General features: G+C 49.1%; 1 protein-coding gene across 2 annotated transcripts; it reads right to left on the reverse strand.

The window, feature by feature from the left end:
- Positions 1–484: 484 nt before the first annotated feature.
- Positions 485–15,074, reverse strand: DPF2 (double PHD fingers 2). 2 transcript variants are annotated; one of them, XM_041722770.1, is made up of 12 exons: positions 14,947–15,074; positions 10,206–10,366; positions 9,661–9,768; positions 9,142–9,305; positions 7,640–7,732; positions 7,398–7,476; positions 6,859–6,900; positions 5,653–5,790; positions 5,411–5,539; positions 5,208–5,320; positions 3,690–3,771; positions 485–1,759 (listed from the first exon to the last, which is right to left on the reverse strand). In XM_041722770.1, the coding sequence occupies exons 1-12, from the start codon at positions 14,976–14,978 to the stop codon at positions 1,683–1,685; spliced, it is 1,218 nt and encodes a 405-aa protein (XP_041578704.1). In that variant the 5' UTR covers positions 14,979–15,074; the 3' UTR covers positions 485–1,682. The 2 variants fall into 2 exon arrangements, with proteins under 2 accessions (XP_041578704.1, XP_041578705.1); XM_041722771.1 differs by lacking the exon at positions 6,859–6,900.
- Between the last annotated feature and the right edge of the window lie 2,866 nt (positions 15,075–17,940).

Below are 17,940 nucleotides of genomic sequence, written 5' to 3' on the forward strand. Positions count from 1 at the left end.
ATTGATTTTAACCCAAGGTTTACATTAAAACAACCTATCCTTTATAACAAGGGTTGTTAGAACATAAATTTACATTAAGAAATTAGAACAGGGGCACCTTGGCGGCTTAGTTGGTTGAGCGTCAGACTCTTGATTTTGGCTCAGGTCATGATCTCAGGGTCATGGGATTGAGCTGTCTCCGATTCCGTGCTGGGTGTGGAGTCTGCTTGAGATTCTTTCCCCCCACCCTCTCCCTCTCCTCCTCCTCCCATTCGTGCTCGCTCTCCCTCTCAAATAAATAAAATCTTAAAACCAGGAAATTACAACAAAGTACTCAATTTTATATCTGCTTTACATATTGGGCTTTAGCAAAAATTTCAATATGGGATTAAAAGCTCTATTTCAAACCACTTAAAAACCACTGTCCTAAGGAAGAAAGTTTTCGGATGAAATGACTTTCTCAAGCAGGAAAACGGAGTCGGGAGATAAACCATCCAGTAGGGAGTTCTGTGTAAAAATGTTTATTTGTACTAATGTTTAGAATACAGGAACTAAAGAAAGAAAGACACCTCAACTCCAAAGCGACAGTGAACTAGGGCCTGCCCACACCCAAGGAGAAGGCCACTCCAGGGGGTCCTGGCATGGACTATCTCCCCCACTACTTCATGTCAGTGTCACCAGGCAAAAAACTGAGGAATCAGAGTGTGAAGACCTTAGCAGCTGCTAGCGAGCGTGCAAGGGAAGAAAGGGATGTCTATGTGGCTTCCCTATGACCCAGGAGCCAGTGGCTCCCAATTCAATCAAGGACAGGAGCTGAACGTCCAGGTCCAGGAAGAACAAAAAGGGGATTTCGGAGGTAGGCTTTTTCATCGAGTTAAAAAACAGGCACATTATCCAACGTTTCCCTGTGGCCCCCAAGCTGCTGGCCTGGCCCCTTGACCCTTCCCCTCTCCCCACAAAACCAAAGGGAATAAGGAGGAGGCAGAAATTCCAAGGGCGGGGAATGCTTCGGTCATTAAGAAACCGCCTGTGAGCGAGCCAGGTGAGCACAAGAATCGGGTGAAGCTGTGACTCCCTGTGGGGTGGGGCACAGTGGGTCAGGGCAGAGCAAGGAGAGTGACCAAGAGCATCCTGGCTCAAAGGATTCTGGGTAGCAGGAAAAGGACTGTAGAGAGCCACTCTGGGGGAAGGAGGCAGAAGCAGCACAGAGGCCTGGGAGGCTCCTTGCAAGTGCTGCCTCAGCTTGCTCAGTTGCTCACTCCCAGATGCTTCTAGCAGAGAGGCCCTGGTCTGGCTTACCTCCAGGGGAAGGAAAAGCCCTGGGGACCAGCGTGGAGGCGGAGCTGAGAGGAAAGTGAGCTGCTCTCCCACTCCTTCTTGGAGGACACTGTTTGAACCCTGTGATTACCAAGGCCAGGGGCCCAAGGCAGGCAGAGTGAATGCACTTCATGGAGAGCAGTGAGAAGCTGGGCCACGGGATACCTTGGGGCAGTGTGCTGCTCCGTTCTCCCTGAGGGCCTAGGGCCAGAGGCGGTCAAAGCTGCCACCTCAGCTTACTGCTGCCAAAGGCAGATTGGCACGACCACCCGAGGTTCTCTGGACTTGTGAAAGAGGGGGAGGGGAAAGGTGGGTATGAAAAACAAGAGAGGAAGAGAGAAACAGCCCTAGATGTATGGGGGGAGCAGGGGGTGGGGGTGGGCACATCAAGAGGAGTTCTGGTTCTGATAGATGGAAGCTTTCTCCTTCAACAGGTCCAGACACAAGTGGCAGCTCCAACTCCCTGCAGAGAAGCACAAAGGGGTCAGGATGGGTCCCACACAACCCTAATGTGCTGCCCTTCTACTCCCCACCTCACTTCCAGCAGGATCAGCTACAGAAGGGTGGGAGATGTTCTGCAGCAGCACAGTTTCATGGTTATCCTGAGCCAGAAGAAACCTCTAGGGCTTCAAAGATTATGAAAAATAATTTTCAGTAGGGATGAGGGAAATAATCATCTGGAGGACTACTTCCAAATACACTCCTAGGCCCTCTTGAATCAGAATCTCTATGAGGGCCTGGACAGATGGAATTTTTAAAAGCATCTCAGCTTTGGACTTGTGATTACAGAAGAACAACTTTGTTCTCATGGCCCCCAAGGTCAGAAAGATTACAAATAGTGGTTTTAGAGAAACCAGTTTTGACTCCACATAAGATAGTTTTCTGGGAAAATCATGGAAAGATGAGAGGGGCCCCTCCACCATCACCAGGTGCTTGAGAAGAGGCCGAGGACCAGTGACAGGAAAAGGGGACGGATGAACTCTGACGACCCAGTGTGTTACGGTCTGCCCCAGGAAAACTGGGAAAAATGTCCCTGGCCAGAAAAATAAGCATTTCATAATTTGCTTATGGGTGCATTCTCCCGTGTTTTTTAAAGAAACAAAGCTAGCTCTTAATGCCTCAAAATTTTAAGTGCAACTATACATATCTTTATGTGGATGCATATGGGGGCAAGAATCCACACTTTTATAAGCTCTTCAGAGATACAGGGCTCTCAAAATGTAAGGAGGTCCTTTCTAACCCAAAGGTCAATACCACAGGGGCTGGCAGGCTTCTCTGTAAACAGCCAGCCAGAGTGTTAAATATTTTAGGCTTTGTGAGCCACATATAGTCTTGCTTCCATGTTCTTTTTTTAAATCTCCTTTAAAAATGTAAAAACCATTCTTAGCTTATAGCTATACACACTAGCTGCAGGCTATAGTTTGCTGACACCCTGACTTAAGAATCTCGTGGCTTCTAGAGGGCTCTCCCTCAGCCGCCTGTAGCTCTTCACTGGCCTCTGACAGTACTTCAATAGGAAAGCCCTTCTACAGTTCATGGAGAATTTTGTCTGTAAATTGGTATTTTATGGTTAAAAAAAAATAAAAGAACACACTACTTCTCCCCAAAGTAGATTTATAAACTGGGCATGACAGATGACAATAGCTGTGTGCTCCCCTGCAGCTGCCAAAGGACTCTCAGACTTTGTTCATGCCTCCTTCCCTAGGGGGTTGACAGCAGTTTGACCTATATTACAAGTCAGCTTAACCACACAGTGAGCCACTTTCTCTGGTCTGTAATGCTGGCCCACATCCTTTGTGCACAGTAAAAGCCACTGGGCATTCACATCCTCCTGAGTAAGCTCCTGAATTTCTATAAAGGAGGGGTTGGGGCACAGAGATCTGGCTGGAGGGGGACCTGCAGAGAGACCACCACTTTCTGGTGCCACCACTGGTGTGGCTAAAGAGCTTCCACAAACTTGGAGTACTAAGCAAATTGCTGGAAGGGCAGAGTGATCCATTCAGGCTCTAGGTTCAACACCTTTCCAGGGTGGGCAAGGGAAATAGGAAGAAATGGGACACTCAAACCTGTCACGTTCAAAGAGCTGCTACCAAAGCCTCATGTAACTACAAACTGAGTTTCCTGGACTGGTTGAAGGAAGTTAAACCGCTCCTTCTGGTAAATGTTTTCCACTCAACACCAGTTGTCTCAAGGGCTGCTGATTTTCTGCATTTCTAAATGCATCTGGTGATAATGTGCAAACATTAGACCCTGGAAGTCAAAATACTAGGAAAGCATTCTGAATGAAGGCAAAGCATCTATTCCCAATTTTGAAAGAACAGATTACTAGTAAGAGAACTCCTTTCCTGTTACTGATAAGATACTTGTTCTGATAAGAGATTAGGGCAACCTACCTTCAGGAGGCTCAGACATGGACGGGGTGAGACAGTACATATGGTAGCCACGGTCACAGTCATCACAGAAAAGCAGCTGGTCCTAGAAAAGGCCAGATGGAAGAGGAAGAGGCAGGTGAGTGACTGGTGGGCTTCAGGTGGCCCACCAGGGGTGGGCAGAGATGGAGGCTTCCGCAGACACTGCTGCTTTGGGGGGGGGGGGGGGCAGATGGCAGGGAAGAGCAGATTCAGGAATTTCTGGATAGGAAATTCAGGCTGCTGTCCTTCTCCATCCAGAATGAGTCGCTGTCATTCCACCTGAACTGTACCAGCATCCGAACTCAGCTCATGGCCTCCACTCATCCTTTACATTCTATTTTTCACAGAGTGAAGTTATCTTTTAAAAAGGTTAAGACAGGGATCCCTGGGTGGCGCAGCGGTTTGGCGCCTGCCTTTGGCCCAGGGCGTGATCCTGGAGACCCCGGGATCGAATCCCACGTCGGGCTCCCGGTGCGTGGAGCCTGCTTCTCCCTCTGCCTGTGTCTCTGCCTCTCTCTCTCTCTCTCTGTGACTATCATAAATAAATTAAAAAAATTAAAAAAAAAATGTTAAGACATGGGCAGCCCTGGTGGCTTGGCAGTTTAGCATCGCCTTCGGCCCAGGGCGTGACCCTGGAGACCTAGGATCGAGTCCCACATCAGGCTCCCTGACTGGAGCCTGCTTCTCTCTCTACCTATGTCTCTGCCTCTCTCTCTCTGTCTCTAATAAATAAATAAAGTCTTAAAAAAAAAAATAATGTTAAGACAGGGCAGCCCGGGTGACTCAGTGGTTTAGCGCCGCCTTTGGCCCAGGTGGCTAAGTGATCCTGGAGTCCTAGAATTGAGCCCCACATCAGGCTCCCTGCACGAAGCCTGCTTCTCCCTCTGCCTGTGTCTCTGCCTCTCTTGTGTCTCTCATGAATAAAATCTTTAAAAAAAAAAAAAAGTTAAGACAGCACATCACTCTCGATGAAACCCTCAGACCTGGTGATGGCTGCCTTCCAATCCCTTCTCCTAGTGTGCTCCTGCTGCAAGGAAGCCCCAGACAGCCAAAAAGCCTTCGTAGACTTGGCCCGTCTGCCTTGAGGGCCCCATCCTGGTTGCTTGTCTCCTGGGCATGCTGGGCATGCTGTGGCCACAAATCAACTTGGACTGGCTCCTCTGTTTCATCCAAATCTCAACACCAAGACCACCTCCTTGGAAAAGCCAGTCCTGACTATCTACCTCAGGTACCAGATGACTGCCCCACTGCTGCTGTCCTTCTCTTCACTGCATGCCACAAAACCGTCGCTCCTTTCCTCACCCACTGCTTGTTCCCCACAAGGAGGTAAATTCCATGTAGGCAGGGACTTTGTTGGTCTTGTTTAGCACGATGAGCACCTGGAACGGCATCTGAAGCCAAGATGGCACACAAGAGGCACTGGCCAAGCAAGTCCTCCCTGGGGTGTGGGGGACAGCACGGAGGGGAGAAAGGGGAGGGGGATGGCGAGGGGACACGCACATCGTTCTCGGAGGTGCCACAGATGTTGCAGCACTTGCACTCGATGCACTGCCAGCGGTAGGTCTTCACGGCCGCCATCATCACTGGGGTGAACTGCAAGCAAGAAGGGTGCCCTAGGGGCGGGAGGGAGAGGGGATGTCACACAGGCAGCTGGGGCACGCAGAGGGCTCCTGGGCAGGCCCTGGGCCCCAGGCTGGAGGTACCTGAGCGGCCGCAGTCGGAGCAGGACACCAGCTCCTCAGGCTGCCCCGTCTTCTTATTGATCTTGGAGTCCCCAAGGCAGAAGTCACAGTAGTTGTTGGGCAGGGCCAGTCCATCAGGACCCTTCTTGGCTACAGAGAGGAAGAAAGTTCTGACGAGGCTCACGGGGACCTCTAGGCACCCAGTGGCCCTACAGGAAAGGCTTTTCAGGAGCAGATGATTCCTGCTTGACTTGTCAGCTTACATTTCTGCTCCTCCGACCTCTGGGAAACTGGGGTGGGTGGCTGCGAGTCTTCCTTGTCCTCACCCTCCTCCTCAGCCAAGTGGGAGTGGGCATAGTGGTAACTGAGGCCTGGCCGGTTCTTGTAACGTTTTCCACAAACTGAGTAGGGAGAAGATGACAGAGAAAGGTGTCAGGATCCAAGAGTGCCATGTCCCCGCCACCCCCCCACCCCAAGCCGCAAGCTGTGGGGCTCCACCTGAGGCAGAGGCAACCACCCTGCCCCCCTTGGCTCTGTCTGCGACAGGCCTTCAGTGACAGCCACCTGTCCTTGGGTAGGAACATCAGGCCCTGGGGCTCTCCAGTTGCCATGGCTCTTCTCTGTTACACCCCAGCCCATGGTCCCCTCTGCTCTTCCACACTGGCTGTCTGGGAGGCTGAACCCTGGCCCTGATACCATTTCCCCTAAGAATAGCCTGGGGAGCTCTGGGTCAGGAAGGGAAGGGAATTTCTATAATCTTGCAATATGGCAGGAAGGAAAAAAGATAAGAGACTCCAAACTTTTTTTTTTTTTTTTTTTTTTTACCTCTCAATAAACATGGGAAGCTCAAGCTACTCATTGTATCCCACAGAGCTCATCTCTGCCCACTGAGGATAAAGGAGTAGGGAGTGGATCACTGAGGGGGGGGGGGGGTGTCAATAAGTGGCTAGGGTATCTGGCCCTCAAGGCAATTCAAAGACACTCCCACATCAGCGCCTGGCCCAACCCACCCGCAACCCCTTCAACCAGCAAGGAAAGCAGAACCCCACGAGGCATCTTGTACTCTTAAGCAGTGGTATCAAGAAGAGCAAGGGACCAGCAGGAAGGAATGGGGAGAGGATAGGAGGAGGTGAAGGGATGGTGAAAAACATGAGCTGATCACCAAGTGTCTGTTCTAGGAGGGGAAGCAGAGGGATCTGTTTGTAGCAGGGCCCTTAGAATGCTTTTGAAGCCACCCCATGCAGCGGGGCCAAGCAGCCCTAGGAGCAAGTCTGTGGGAGACAAGCAGTGGTAAAGGCAGCTTCCAGGACCATGAGGAGTGGAGTACAACAGAAAGCCCATCGCTCCTATCCCCATGCCATTCCAGAGATTTTTATACTAGCATCACAGGAGATGAGAAAGGTGGGAGAATCAAGGGAGGAGGGAAAAGGGATAGGAAAACCAAAAGTCTGAAAAGTTGAGAGAGCTACCTCTCTGGGGCGCTTTCGAGGTATGCTTTTGTTTGAAACTATCTGAAAGACAGAAAGAAAAGTCATGAGAAGAAGGCCTTGATACACTTGAGACAGGAGCGGCAGCAGCAGGAAAGCGGAGCAAACGAGAGAGAAACCAGCGGCGATGGCACTCCCAAGGGTGGAGTCAGAGAAAAGGGGGAGAGCAGACATTGAAAAACTCGGTGCTGGACTCTGGGAGCCCTGGCTTGACTGGGGCCAGCAGACCTGTACGCGGTCTACCAAGGGGCCAATTCTGCCTGCTGTGTGTGCCCCTGGCCCCAGTACCCCACCCCAGGGGGGAAAGCAGAAACCTCTCCCAGAGCATGCAGGTCCCACCCGTTGGGTAGCAGAGGCTGGGGCCTCCCAAGGGTCTCAGAGGGAACTGGTCAGCAGGCAGGAGAAAGCATTCAGGCTTTTTGCAACCACTCTGAGCAAGAATACAACCCTCCCTCCTCTCATATCCTGAGCAGGGGCTGGGTCCAAGGCAGGGGCTACCCACCCACTCATGAGGCACTCACTGTCACAGGCATAAGGCTTGTCTCGATCCTCCAGGATGGAAGCATCCAGCTTCTTACGGGCACTGCCCACACCTTTACCCTGTGAAAAGAAAACACAAAGATGCCCTTATAAAGTCATCTAGGCCCAAGAAGTTAAATTCTCCCAGAAGTGGCTGCTAATTTCACTCAAGAGGAAAAATGGCAATAAGCAAGAGCACAGGGGCTCTGCAGGCTCCCTTATAGGCAGCACCTTGACTCCTCACCTTGGACTTCCCTTTGCCCCGACGCTTGGGAGTGTCTTCTTCATAATCCTCGTCATCCAGGTCGTCCAGGAAGTCATCTGGTTCTAGGATCCGCTGAGCAGACAGGAGCATTAGGATGGGCAGATGCAATGTAGTACATCCAAAAGCACCCCCACCGCGGGGCCTGGCCAGCTCACCTAGAACCTCTTCCGTGAGCTGGCCCCTCCACTCTGGCCTTGTTCCTTACCACTGTCCTTAAACTCCCTAGACTCCCATTTCTTCTCCCTTCAATGCTTTGGGCTTTCCTTCCTTTGTGCCTCTCTTCCTGCTGTTCCCCTGGGATGCCTTCCCCACCATCTCCAAGAGGCCGAATCAAATGCCATGTTTTCATAAAGTCTTCCCTGGCACCCCAAGTAGTCATGCCCTCTCCTGCCTCTGATCTGCTGTCCTAGGAGCACACTCCCAGTGGTTTCCTTCTGACATCTCACTTCTTAGATTAATTTTTAAAGTTTATTTATTTTTAGCAATCTCTATACCCAATGTGGGACTTAAACTCATGACCCTGAGATCAAGAGTTGTGTGCTCCACTGACTGAGCCAGCCAGGTGCCCTTACTTCTCAGATTTAAATTAGAGCTCTGAGGATGCCTGGGTGGCTCAGTGGTTGAGCGTCTGCCTTCCGCTCAGAGCGTGATCCCGGGGTCCAGGATCGAGTCCCACATCAGGCTCCTTGCAGGAAGCCTGCTTCTCCCTCTATCTGTGTCTCTGCCTCTGTGTTTCTCATGAATAAATAAATAATTTAATAAAATAAAATAAATTAGAGCTCTGTTGCTTTTTTGTGTGGTGTTATAGGAGGTCTTTTTTTTTTTTTTTTTTTTAGATTTTATTTATTTATTTACTCATGAAAGACACAGAGAGAGAGAGAGGCAGAGACACAGGCAGAGGGAGAAGCAGGCTCCATGCAGGGAGCCCGATGTGGTACTCGATCCTAGGACTCCAGAATCATGCCCTGGGCCAAAGGCAGGCGCTAAACCGCTGAGCCACCCAGGGTCCTCCCCCCCCCCCTTTTTTAACTGTTTTGATTTAGTTTCCCTGTATGTGAAACAGGGGCCATAATACCTACTTCACAAGGACAAGGTTGTAGAGACTAGAGAATATGATGGAAAAGCACTTAGTGCAGTGCCTATCATATTTTTAGCTCTTGTTATTTCTGTGTATAGTTTTATCTTCCCTGTTGGTAGGGACCGGTCTGCTTCACCCATGTAATCCCAGGCACCAAAAAACATCTGTGACAAAAGAAGATGAATGAGGCCTCCACTTAAAAGGAAAGGAATAGGAAAAACTGGATGCTAATTGTGAAGCCAGTCAGTATCCAGTGCTAATTAGAAATTGAGCAGGAACAGAACCCCAGGGGCCTGCCACCTGGCCCAAAGCTTTTGCATCCATTCTGATTACTGGGTGGCCTCTGATGAAGAGGAGGCTGATTTCCATCAAAGCTCTCTTAGCCACAGCATTCATCTTGTACCTTCCGTGCTCGACTGTTGGTCACAGGAAACTCGCCCAGGCTGTCATCATCCACTCGGGGATCTGGGGCACCTCGCTTCTCCAGGGGGTCGGTGCGCAATAGAGCTTCTAAACTACTGCCGTCTTGAGAGATCAGCCCCTCTTTCTTCAGGGTCTGGTCTGTGTCTGTAGGCAAGATCAGGATGAGGTGAGACTCAGAAGGGCTGAAAGTAGACCGCTCTGGGTCTACACAGTGCTAGGCCAGCCATGGGTCAGTAACTGTCTTTTGGTCTCTGACTGCCCAGGAACAAAGACACCCCAATACATTTGGCATTGTAACTTACCTGTTTACCTGTCTCCTCTATTAGACTGAGTTCTTTTTTTTTTTTTTTTTAGACTGAGTTCTTTAAAGGAAGGAATGACATCTCATTCATTTTAGCATCTTCGGCATCTAGCATTGGGCCTGGTACAGAACAGGTGAATAACAGGCCTCTTACATGCAGCAGGTCCTACCCCTGCTCAAGGAGGGGGCGTGCTTTACCTGGTTTAATAGACGGGAAAGAAAGTCTTGGATCCTCAGGAGGGTGGGCTCGCCGCTTTTTCCGCCAGCGCCGAGCAGGGTAGGAGTATAGCTGCCCAGAGGCCAATCCTGTGGAAAAACAGAAAAGAGAGAAAAGTCAAGCTCTAACCCAGTCCTAGGTAATGATATCAAACACTTTCTAAGGGAGTAGCACTCTCTCCCCATCCCCTCCTGCCCACCATGTTCTAGAGTGAGGGAGGAATATGGTCAGTGAAGGCCTGAGGGTAGGAGGAACAGTTTATGGAAAAGAAAAACAGATGTAAGCTCAAGGGCCTTGGTTAACACATAGCTCCCCAGAAGCCCAATGACAGCTTTAGTAGGGCAGCCCTGCAGAAAACAAAGATGCTGTTATGAACCTGTCTGCTTCATCCTCCCTGGGATTGTAATCAAGGTAAGACCGTATTCACCCATGAGTGGAATGCAGTAAGGAAAACCGTCTCAGCTGACTAATCACTTAAGATAAAGAAGCTTCTTCCTTCCTTGTGCTCCTGAGCCTGAACCCTCACCTGGACCCCGGTGCCGCTTTTCCATCCAGATATAACAGTTGCTCTGGGCTACTCCAGTCTGTGAGTCCAAGAAAGGAAGGCGCACACTGCGCTCAGCACAGAGGCGGGCATTATAATTGTGGCACTGCTCCATGGCATCTTTGTAGTACTGCTCCCCAAGGCTGCAGGAGAGACAAACATCAGGTGTGTGTATGTTGGGGCAGGGTGGAGCACAGGGTGCTGAGCTACCCCTTTCCCTTGCCATCTGCTTCTTTAGAAGGCTCAAGGGACCGGGAGACTGTGGCTTTGGTCTTATTTGCCTCCATTTCTGCCTCATGGGACACTGTGCTCCTTTACTAAGTCATTATGAGAAAAGGAACTTTATAAATAAATTACCTTCAGGAACATGATCTCTCATGTGTCTACTCAAACTTAAGCCTAACCCACAAAGAGGGAGAGAGAAACTAATGTTCATTCTGTGCCTCTTGAGTCCAGCCCTGTGCTAGTCAAGATGCTGTTTCTCTTAACCCTCATGACTCTAAGCAGAGGTTAGTTTTATCACAAATAATAAGTAAGAGTTCAAGTTCTGGGGGTGGGGATGGGGGGGCTTTCTAAAATATACTTAACAAACTATAGCACATCTTTACACAATGAAATTGTTTAGCCATTAAAAAAAGAAGGAAGCTCTTCATGTGCAGACATAAAACAATTTCCAAGGTGACTAGGGGAAAAAAAGGAAGGTACAAGGCTGAGAAGTGTATTAGGATGCTACCATTTATGTAACAAGAGGCGAAAAGAAACTGTAGGCCTCTAGAAAGGAAAACGGGGCGACTGGGGGGAATTTTTCCTATATGCTATTTTATGTCTTTTGAATTTTAAACTAGGTACAGGTTTCTCCCACTATCTGACATATTTACTTACCTGACATATTTACTTTATGTCACTTCGCTTTTACAAAAGACCTACATTAGTATCTGTTTTCACTAACCAAAAAGATCCAGAGAGGATTTTCACTTTTATTTTTTTTAAAGGTTTTTATTTATTTATTCATGAGAAACAGAGGGAGAGAGAGAGGCAGAGACACAGGCAGAGGGAGAAGCAGGCTCCACGCAGGGAGCCTGATGCTGGACTTGATCCCGGGTCTCCAGGATCATGCCCTGGGCTGAAGGTGGTGCTAAACACCTGAGCCACTGGGGCTGCCCGATTGTCACTTTTAAGAAGCGGTAATTGTTTCTTTGCTTTATGCCATGTTGGCTTATAAACAGTTTCATATGAACACTACTTGTTTGGAAGTGGGGGGAAACTTGTATTTAGCCAACTAATTAATTCTATATGCTAAATTAAAAAAAATTTTTTCTATATGTTAATTTTAAAGTCAATGGAAAACATCTGAAAATACCTGAACTTCCTTGAAGCCTACTTTTTCACTGAGTACTATCAGAGTGATGTAAACCTTGTTTGCTCAGAGAGGCCCATCCTAGGCCCTTTTCCATTCTCACACTATCAAATTATTATTATTTTTTAAGATTTTTATTTATTTATTTGACACACCCACACACACCCACAAGAGAACACAAGCAGGGCGAGTGGCAGGGAGCAGGGAGCCCGACTCAGGGCTCCAACCCAGGACCCTGGGATCATGATCTGGGCTAAAGGCAGATGCTTAACCAACTGAGCCACCCAAGCGCCCCTCACACCATCAAATTATATAGGAAAGAACCTTCTTATACTCAAAAGACTCAGTTTGAAATCTAAATCAAGGGCAAACCTTTAAGTGCTTCAAAAAGCTGGAAAACTACACAGTGTCAGGAGTTAACCTGGTTCTACAAAGCATGTATATAGAAGCAATCTCATCCTCAGGGTTTAACAAGCATGTTAATATTGGAACTTTAACTACAGTGATTCGTATTTACATATACAATCAATCTTAAATAAACTGAGGGCAGAAGTGGTTTCTTACCCATAGTTTCCCCAGCACCCATGAAGGTGTCTGGGACATCTTGACTTGGGAGTAAAAAGACCTTGCATGGCCGCAAGTCACACAAACGTGGACATTTAGTCAGCCCACATGCAGCTCAAGTTCCTCTGCTAGACTAGATAAGCTCCAACATATTCTACATGAGGGAGACCCCTAGCATGAGAAGCTGGGCAGAGTGAGTCTCTGTTGCTTATGTCCGTAATTCAAGATACACCGACAAACCATGCTCTGGAATCCGAGGGGGGCTTCCCAGAGCAGTCACAATATAGTACTTAGGCACAGCTTAATATGTTCCCAAGCAACTGAAAAAGACACACATCACACACAAGGCGATGACAACACAAGATGGCCTGGCTTGATTCAATGAGCAGTAATGCCTATAATTTGAGGTAAGCATGAATTTTGTGTTGGAGAGTGAAGAGAAGGGAACAGGCTCACATTAGCTGGCCTTTAGGAGGCAGCCATGTCCTCACCACACAGAGGAAAATTGGATAAACAGGCCGAGTGCAGCAGCTCCTTTGTTTCTGCTGATGGGAATGGATACTGACACTGGAAGTCAAATGGAAGGACGGAGAGACAGGCTGAGGGCTGCAAAGTCACAGCACAGAGGCCAGAATTGTTTTTTTTGGGGAACAATGAGAGATGTTCTATCAAAGCACTTGTGAGTTAAGTGGGATTTCAGAAGGTGGTGCAAACTGTCTTGTGAGTACGAGAACTGGGAATGAAACGCCTAAGTTGGGGGGAAGAGAGAATCTGATGAGGAGAAACTAAGAGAGAGTGAGAGAATTTATAAATAAGAAAATTCTCTCAGAACAAGATGCAGGCCACAGAAGATGAGCTAGTAGTGCTGACCTCAATGTATAACCTCAGCTGTTCAAAAAACAAGCACACCACGATCAAGAGAAGCTCCAGAAAAGTATCTCTCTCCTGGGTGAGAATAGTACAGGAAGACTGGAAACCCCTTCTCAAAGGGCAAGTTTTGTAAGGAAATGTATTAATTGCAGTCCCTAGTCCTCTGCAGCTAGAACTGAGGAGAAAGTTGGTTTCTCGTTACTAGTACTCAGGAACTAGTGGCTGGTGCCCCTCACAATCTCTGTAGTTCCTTTAATAGAAATAAGTCATGCTCTATTGAAATGGGCAACTCCTCCCTTCTAGTACTACATGAAAGGGTTGACAACTCTATTCCCCTGAAGAAAGTCTTTCAACATAAAGTCCCATTACCCATGAACTCTCAAAACCTAGGCAAGTCTTACATTCCCCCAGTACAGTAAATTTCCAAGGTAGGAGCTCTGATTCTTTTCTGGGAAGCATGAAACCTGTGTAAAACCTCCCTTTACAATGGGATTGGGGTGGAGGGTAATCAACAAAGAGAAACGGAGGGAAACAAAGAACAGGAGTCAGGAAGGATAACTATATAAATGGTAGATCAACAGCGACATTTCTAAATTGAGGGAAATGTCAGCCTGAAGAAAGAGCTGGGGGAAACTGGAGTGGGCAGATCAGAGAGAAAGATAATAGTGTTGGGAGGAGGGGTAGCTGAAAAGAGGCCGCAGGATGGAGCTGAAAGCAAGTTAAAAAAAAAAAAAAACCCACAAGAGAAGAAGGCACTTAGCTTAATGGAAGTGGGAATGCATTCTCAAAGAAAAGGCTCCAGGCGGGGAGGGGTGGGGGTGGGGGGATGTGGGCAAAGCAACGGTACTCTTTATAAAGACTCTTGGGAAGAGTGAGGGCTCAGCCCACCACAAAGGCAGCTGAGAAGCTGTGAGTCCCTCAGAATAGTTCCAAATCTTTACCTTGTCATCCAGTCAAAATCCACAAGCCCTGCCTGGACAACTAGTCACCTCTCAATTTTCCTACCTCTGCACCAAGCCCAATTTACCCATTAAAAAGAGTTTGCTCTATTCGTCCACCAGGTATGAACCCATTTCAATCTTCTTCAGGGAGGAGGCTGGGTTAAATCAAGTCCCAAAGCATTTTTAACTCACGGCCAACAGACCACACTCCATTTTCCCAACAACCATTAACTTTAACTTTGCTCGAAACCTGCCCAGCACCAGGGGACTGCACAGCGCGCAGCACGCCGACCTAGATGCCCCTCTAGGCTGCAGTGGCGTCCTGGACCGCTTCCGTCCACTTCCCGTTTTTCGGTGGCAGGACTGGCCGGCGCAAAGGCCCTCAAGTTCTTTCCTTGCTGCATCCGCACCTCAACAAATTCTTCCCAATGATGTTTTTGGTCTCGGGTATCAGATACCCAAGACCCCCACCCCCCACCCCCGAACGTCACAGGGCTGTTAAAACAGCCCCGCCATGCTTAACCACGCAAGGGCTGCTGAGCCTGTTGCTCCAGGAACTGCTGCGGGCAGCGGGCCGGGAAGGGTGAGCGCCGGGCTTCGCGGGGACGCGGGTGGGTCCCGGGTCCGCCCTCGGCCCGGCCCCTCGGTACCGAGGCGTCTGGTCTCGGGAGCGCACTCAGACCGTGTTTCTCGTATGCAACGTGGGCGCCATACGCAGGACACCGCGAGCCCGAAGGACCGCTCAGCCCGCACAGCCCCGCAGGGAGGCTGCCCGTAAGGGGCTCCCGTGTGCCCCCCTCAGGGCCTCCACAAGTTTCCAAAGAAGCGCAACGTCTTCTTGTGAGTCTCCTGTTGCCCTCCCGACTAGGAGTCGCAACAAGGCTTTCTCGGGCACGTCCTTCCCTCCGCCTAGTCCCCTGCCGCACCGCACCCTACTCCCAGGCCCATTACAAGACCTCCTGGCCTAGGAGAGAAAGAAACCACTACTCACAGCTTCACTACATTTTCTACCACAGCCGCCATCTTCCCTGTTCCTCTCCCTCAGGCCGGGAGGCCCGGAGCCCTCAGCGCGCAGGCGCCGGGACCGCACCGGGGAACCGGTTTCCTCGTTCCTCTGCGCAGGCGCCGCCCGAGCACGCGCGCCCGAGAGCAGCTTCGTGACTGTCCACAGGGGCGGGGGAGCCGAGGGAGCCCAATGCGCAGGCGCGACGGGAACGGGGGCGGGGAGCGCGCGCGCCCTGAGGCTCTTGCCGGAGCCCGGGGTCTTCCACCGTGAGGACGGGGCCGGGGAGGGAGCGTCTGGGGTGGTACAGAAAGGAGAGGATTGATGAAATGATGACATGAAGCTGGTGAAAACTGGAGGCCCAGAGTTAGGCTAGATGGAGCATATGCGTACTGCTGCCTCACCGACCTTTAACCTTGTGGTTAACCCTTTGTCCTCACTCACGGGCGCGGGGAGGGGGTGTTGGTGGATAGCAGAAGACGAGTGGTGCACCATCCGCTCCAGTCGTGTGCCCGTTCAGGGAGAGGAAAATTAACGTCCCGAACTGAGCAGTTCTTCTTGGCAAAAATTACCTCCCCTTCCTTCCACAAAACCCTGCCACCAACTTCAGTGATACCCACCTCCCTTGCTTCCTACTTCTGTCCCTCCGATTAGGCTCCAAGAACTTCCCTCCTGCAATTATCCCTGTACCATTCATTTCTCCTTCACCGTTGAATCGCAAATTCGTGTACAAACATGGCTTAACATCTTTAATTTTTTTTTTTTTTTTTTTTTTTATGATAGTCACACAGAGAGAGAGAGAGAGAGAGAGGCAGAAGGAGAAGCAGGCTCCATGCACCGAGAGCCCGACGTGGGACTTGATCGCGCCCTGGGCCAAAGGCAAGCGCTAAACCGCTGCGCCACCCAGGGATCCCGGCTTAACATCTTTAAAAATCAGAGCCCTGGGCAGCCCCGGTGGCTCAGCGGTTTAGGTGGCTCAGTGGTTTAGCGCTGCCTTCAGCCCAGGGCCTGATCCTGGAGACCCAGGGTTGATGCACCCTGCATGGAGCCTGCTTCTCCTGCCTGTGTCTCTGCCTCTCTCTCCCTCCCTCTCTCTGTGTGTGTCTCTCATGAATAAATAAATAATACAACAAAAACTAAAAATTTAAAAAATAAAAATCAGAGCCCTTCCTGCAGCCCATGGTGACCTTGGATTATCGTCCCATTTTTTTCCATCCTTTCAAGGCAAAGTTTCTGTTTATACTCCGTATCTCTGCTGACTTATTTCCAAGGCCCCTTCTGCCCAGTTTAATGGTGATTTTGTTCCTACTGGTTCGTTGAAACACAGACACCATGACACCACTGACCATTCCCTCCTTTTTCCTTTTTAAAGATTTATTTATTTAAGAAAGAGAGCCTGTGCAAGGAGGGGGTGAGAAGAAGAGGGAGAGGGATAGCTGAGCAAGAAGCCCGATGGGGGTGGGGGTGCTTGATCCCATGACTCTGAGATCATGACCTAAGCCAAAATCAAGAGTCCAGCATTCAACCCTCATTCCCCCCACATTCCCTCCTTTTTCAAGCTCTTTTCAGGGTCTCTGAGACCAGCATTCTCCTAGATGTGCTCTAAGCACACTGAAGTTCCTTTACCTCTTTTGTTAAGTCTGTGCTTTGTTCCACTTGTAAATGTCACAGTCCTCAGGCCATGGTCTTCCGTCTTTGCCATATACCTCATTCCATAAATTCCGAGATGCGTATATTTCTTGCCCCCATCCCCTATTTTAATATTTCAGAACCAGGTGACATCTTACCATCACTGTGCCTTAAAATAATTTTTGGCAGATGAGAGTTGCAGGGTGTTTGTCACTGCCTACCCTGCACTCAACTTGCAGAATAGGTGCCAGCAGCTTGGGAAAAAAAAAACAGAAACAATACTGGTCCACTCTTTTACCCCTAGGAACTAAATGATTGTGGGAACAAAGAGTATCAGAGGTGACTCCAAAGCAGGAGTGAAAAGTACAGTATATGTTGTGGCTTGAATGTTTGTGCTCCCCTTCTTCATATGTTGAAGTGCTAACCCCCAACATGATGGTATTTGGGAGGTGAGCTGTTTGAAAGTGATCAGGTTTTTTTTTTTTTTAATTATTATTTATTTATGATAGTCACAGAGAGAGAGAGAGAGAGAGAGAGAGAGAGGCAGAGACAGAGGCAGAGGGAGAAGCAGGCTCCATGCACCGGGAGCCCGATGTGGGATTCGATCCAGGGTCTCCAGGATCGCGCCCTGGGCCAAAGGCAGGCGCCAAACCGCTGTGCCACCCAGGGATCCCCGGAAGTGATCAGGTTTAGATGAAGTCATGAAGGTGGGGACCTCATGATGCAATTAGTGCCCTTATAAGAAGAGGAAGACAGAGATCTCTCTCCCTGTTAAAGGCCACGTAACGTCACAGCAAGAAGTCAGATGTCTACAAGCCAGGAATCGGGTTCTCACCGGCCACCAAATCTGCTGGCACCTTGATCTTGGATTTCCCAGCCTCCAGAATGGTGAGAAATAAATGTCTGTTGTTTAAGCCACCCAGTCTATAATATTTTGTTATAGTAGCCCAAGCTGACTAAGACAGTTTTATCACTAACGCTGAACACACAGAGATACTATGACCCAGCAACTTCACTTGTGGATATATACACCAAAAAGCATGTGCAAGTATGTACACCACAGTATTAATTGTAGTAGCTTGAAGCCTGAAAGAAAAAAAAAACAACAATGCCCATAACAGTAGAATGAAATAAACAAGATGGAAAGAACAAATTATTTTTCTACAACAACATGAGCGAATCTCAAAAACTTAATATTGAGTGAAAGAAGCCAGTTTCAAAAGAAAACATGGCGTATGATTCCGCTTATAAAAACTTACACAGACACTCTAATCTCTGGGGTGAAAACTCAAGAGTACTTCTCTTCAGAGGATAGTGACAAGAAGCGCCATGAGGTGGCTACTGAAAGGTGCT

The sequence above is a fragment of the Vulpes lagopus genome, chromosome 11 (assembly GCF_018345385.1).
Source record: "Vulpes lagopus strain Blue_001 chromosome 11, ASM1834538v1, whole genome shotgun sequence".
NCBI lineage: Eukaryota > Metazoa > Chordata > Mammalia > Carnivora > Canidae > Vulpes > Vulpes lagopus.